The 4,832-nt window shown below is 44.7% G+C and overlaps 1 protein-coding gene across 1 annotated transcript; it reads left to right on the top strand.

The window, feature by feature from the left end:
• Positions 1-2,725: 2,725 nt before the first annotated feature.
• Positions 2,726-4,231, top strand: LOC308633694 (endosome-associated-trafficking regulator 1-like). The gene is made up of 2 exons (XM_081266662.1): positions 2,726-3,244; positions 3,341-4,231. Exons 1-2 carry the CDS (start codon positions 2,764-2,766, stop codon positions 3,907-3,909), a joined length of 1,050 nt encoding a protein of 349 aa, XP_081122788.1. The 5' UTR covers positions 2,726-2,763; the 3' UTR covers positions 3,910-4,231.
• Positions 4,232-4,832: the final 601 nt, after the last annotated feature.

Below are 4,832 nucleotides of genomic sequence, written 5' to 3'. Positions count from 1 at the left end.
AAATAAAACAATATAAAAGTAATGAGGATCATAAAATTATGGAGGGATGATAATTAAGAAGCCACAGGAGAATTTACACAAAGCAAGCAACAAATTCAGGGCTTTAACATCAGTGAGTAGTCAGAGGCCCGGGGACCTCCCAAGATGGTCTTAATGGAAACTTCAACTGGCACCCTGTGTCCTAGAGTAGGTCCGGTCAGTCTCAGTCAGGTTTCCCTGGAAACAAATCACAAGCTAGAACACAAGGCAGATTGTCACCTGTGTGCCCCCAGGAAGCAGCAGCAAGAAAGAGAGAAGAAGGGGAGGTGCCAATGTCTTGGCTGGGCACAGAATCACGAGCCACCACACAGCTTTGTCAATTCAAACAGCAATTCTTTATTCCCGAACTCACACCGGCCTCTACACACACGTTCTGGGGAAATCCCAGTTCTGCTGCCGCCCAATTCACCTACTCCACGAGGCTTTCTTTCCCAATACTTTCTGAATCTCTCGAGAACTCAACGGGAACTCAAGCAGCAGGAACGCCCTATTCCCAGCAGCAATAATCTTCAACATCCAACTTCCCTAAAACCCATATTGTCTTAAACTGGGAACGCCTTAAACTTGTCTTAAACGCCCTAAACCCAAGGAGAGGGATACTTCCTCAAACCTGCAGGATACACCCTAATCCTGGATCCACCCTGGTCCTTGAGCAGGGTCACCTTTCTCAAACACACATGCAATGTGAACAGCGAAATTCCAAGGCAAGTCCATTTAACATGGGGTACACTGGCAAGGAAATTTTGATGCGTCATTCCTAGTTGGCAATGGCCCTCAGCAGGGAGGGTCCCAGGGAGGAGTGTGTTTCCAAGCAGGTTCCTCCTGCGGAGCTCAACCCCACGTCAGGGCAACTTCATGGCAACTCCCAGGGCCAGTGGAGAGCACGCAGCTGAGAGTTGCCCACCACACAATGGCTGATGTGTGTTCATGGGCCAACCCCATTGTTCTTTATGGACGAAGTGTAGGGAGAGAAGCTTTCATTGTCCACGTGTGTATTCTGCAGCCCCATGAATGTCGTGGACTTAATCCAGAGGACACTCCCCAGGTGAAGAGGCTGCTGCTCTGTGGAAGGCCACTCGGCAAGGTACCAGCCATCACTCCTCCATAGGACCTGGGCAGGGCAGCCTGGCATTGGCAAATGATGGTGTCATAATGAAAATGAAGATCTCATTTGTGGATTTCAGGGCATTAATTGGAGAAGAGAGGCATCTTGAAATTCACACAGTGCGTCTTGTGTGTATATCCATGAAACTTAATACCCTGCATTGCAAATCTCACAGAACGCCTGCCAGCCTCTTTCTCTTCCTTGGGGAATTTTTACATCAGTGAGCACTGTGTGAGGGGCTTACCATTGTGCTTTCAAGACACACCCACACATCCCCTGGACTCTGAACTCATAATGTCTTATATCCCGTGGACACCCACGGCAGAGACATGCTGTTCGTTTGGTTTCATCCATATTTTACCACTTTTCATTTCCATGCTGGCTTCTCTCCTCCTACCTGCATGCGTCACTCTCACAAGACCTCCCATGATTCTCTGTCTACCTAATCCACGATCTCTTCACCATCTCACCACCCTTAACTTAAACGTTCCCAAATGTCCCTTTTGCCACGTATGGATACATGATGACTGGTCTGGGGACTAGGACATGGACATCTTTGGTCAGCACTGTTCAAACTTCCACAAGAAGTCAGAGCTTCAGAAAAAAGAAAAATGCCCACTGAGGCATGTGTTCATTCTGCCACTATTTGTCAGGTGATTCCTATGGCCATAGCAGTAAAATCTCCATACTATGCATCTTTTGGCAACTTCTTTGTTCCCTTGTCCAAAGTTTAAAGTAAGAAACCATCAAGACATATATCTATATCTATATCTATCTATAGATGTAGATATCTATCTATCTATAGATATAGATAGATAGATATTCCCACTATGCTTTATTATTCCCTGTATGCTTCAATATTCTCTGTATGCTTCAATGCCTTTTCTTAAGTTGCCACATTTCAAAATTCAACTTTCCTTTAAAGATTTATTGCTTTATATGGCAAAATATTTCTATTATCTCTTTTTTCTTTCCTGTATTTCTTCTCCAACTAACACTTGGTTGCTATCTATTTTGTACTCTTAAATAGCACTGTTTATACCTCTACTATGGAACCTATTTTAAAATTTAATTGTGCTGAAATTTATCTCTTAATATATCTCCTTTCTCTTATGCTATAATCAAACTCAAGAAAATGGAATAAAGATGTCCATTAAGAAAGCATAAGTCTTGTAGTTTATAGTCACACATAGAAAATCTAGACTGATTACCACTCTTAATTCCCAAGATGAAATATCTTCCTATTTCTGATGTTCAGTAAATTTACAACTCTTAAAACTGTGTAAATTCTCTGATGAAGATATTAGTGGGGGGTGGTAAAAGTTTTACTTATGCACATGAATGAGTTTTAGAGATCTAAAATGTAGCAACATGACCAAGGTTAACATTGTGTGATATGCTGTACTTGAAATTTATTAAGAGGAAGCCAGATTTTGCTTGAAAGAGAGAGAGACAAGGAAAACAAAAAATGAAAGAAAGAGAAAGAAATAAAGAGAGAGAGATGGAGAGAGGGAGGAGAGAGAGAGAAGAAAGAATGAATGAATGAAAGAAATAAAGGAAGGGAGAATGGGAGCGGCGGCGGCGGGCCGTAGGGCCGCGGCCCGGCTAGGCCGCCGGCGATGTCGGGCTACGCGCGACGCCCGGGTGCGCCCCCGCTGTCCAGGGCCCGGAGCCTCGTCGTTCCCGACGATTTTGGCTATGGAAAAGGGAAATGTACTAAGCAAGGCCCAGCAGGAGCTCACGAGACCCATTTTGGAGATGACAAACTGGAAGACCTTGAAGAGGCAAATCCATTCTCCTTTAAAGAGTTTCTGAAAACCAAGAACCTTGGTCTGATGAAAGATGACACGACCAATAGCAGAATTTATCCAAAGGAAGCCTCAAGGCACTCATTGGGACTGGACCACAGCTCTCCCACCCCCCAGACTGTGGGGTATGGCCTGGAATATCAACAGCCATTTTTTGAAGACCCCACAGGGGCTGGTGACATGGTGGGTGAGGAGGAGGAAGATGAAGACAGTGGGTGGAATGGGGCCTATTTACCATCTGCTGTGGAAAAGACTCACTCCTCCAGGGCCACGGCCAGCACATCACCCTGTGGCACGTACCTTTCCTTTTTTTCCACCCCGTCGGAGCTGGCCCGCCGAGTCTCTGCCCCCCTGGACACAGATTCACGCATCTCTCTGGCATCTCCAGCAGGGAGTCCTAGTGCAGAGTTTACAACTCACGGAGAGTCTCTGGGAGACAGACACCTGCGGACGCTGCAGATAAGTTATGAAGCACTGAAAGATGAAAATTCTAAGCTAAGAAGAAAGCTGAATGAGGTTCAGAGCCTCTCTGAAACTCAAACAGAAATGGTAAGGACGCTTGAGCGGAAGCTAGAAGCAAAGATGATCAAGGAAGAGAGTGACTACCATGACCTGGAGTCAGTGGTCCAGCAGGTGGAGCAGAACCTGGAGCTGATGACTAAACGGGCTGTAAAGGCAGAAAATCATGTCATAAAGCTGAAACAGGAAATAAACTTGCTCCAGGCACAGGTCTCCAACTTCAAGCGGGAGAATGAAGCCCTGAGGTCAGGCCAGGGTGCCAGCCTGACAGTGGTAAAGCAAAACACTGACGTGGCCTTACAGAATCTCCGTGTTGTCATGAACAGTGCACATGCCTCCATAAAGCAGCTGGTTTCTGGAGCTGAAACATTGAATTTTGTGGCTGAAATCCTTAAATCTATAGACAGAATTTCTGAAATTAAAGATGAGAAGTCTTAAGGACCTCTGGATGCTTCCAGCTCCGTGTGCCCTGATCAGCAGTGCTTCATCTGAATGTGCAATTGTGCCCCAAACTATGCAGTCTTCACTCAGAATATTTATCATGAGATACTAATTTCATGACCTAAAACAGTGTTATTGGCCACCTGCAATAAGAGCAGCTCTTGTCCATGAGTTGCTTTTGTGGTTTATGTGCAGTCCTTCTTGGTGAAATTCTCACTGTTTTATAGATTCAGTAACCTGTTGGAAGAAATTTTTATAAAATCCAGTGAGTTTTTAAATTACTAAATATGAAAACAAAAGTTCTGTAATAAATGCTCTTCCATTTGCATCCCAGAACATTGATAAGTTCAGTTGATTATCTTGATTACGTAAGTAGAAAGAACACTAAGAACCACCCAGGAATGAGCAGCTTGAACAGGGACATGTGCCTTTTTGCTGTCACTCAGCACCTATCAGCCTTCCTGGGGTGGTTTCTGTGGTCAGTGGCCCAAGTACAGAGGCACCACTTGGTGGACGCTGCTATTCCTCCTACAGGGACACAAGGTTGCAGACATTCCACACTGTGAAGGTGTCTAAACTTGGGCTTTGAGCCTTCAGCTTTGAAAAGCTATTTTGGCTAGTGATTTTGATACACATTTCAAGTGTGTTTTGTACAGTGAAGCTTAGAGTTCGGTAGTCTAAAGTGTGCAGAGCCTCATTGGGTAGGCATGAGGTCTTTGGGCTCCTCATACCTGCTTTACTGTTTGGGAGGGCACAACAGGCACCCTGTGCCTTTTGGGCTGTTTTCCTGGAGATGCTATTTTTTACCTTCCTTTTCCCCTCTTGTTCAAACCTACAGGTTTCCTGTTTAAATAAATTCTGAAGTTCAAAAAAAAAAAAAAGAAATAAAGGAAGAAAGAAAGAAAGGAAGGAAGGAAGAA

The sequence above is a fragment of the Spermophilus citellus genome, assembly GCF_964194105.1.
Source record: "Spermophilus citellus genome assembly, chromosome: 14".
NCBI lineage: Eukaryota > Metazoa > Chordata > Mammalia > Rodentia > Sciuridae > Spermophilus > Spermophilus citellus.
This window is presented reverse-complemented; position numbering and strand designations above follow the sequence as displayed.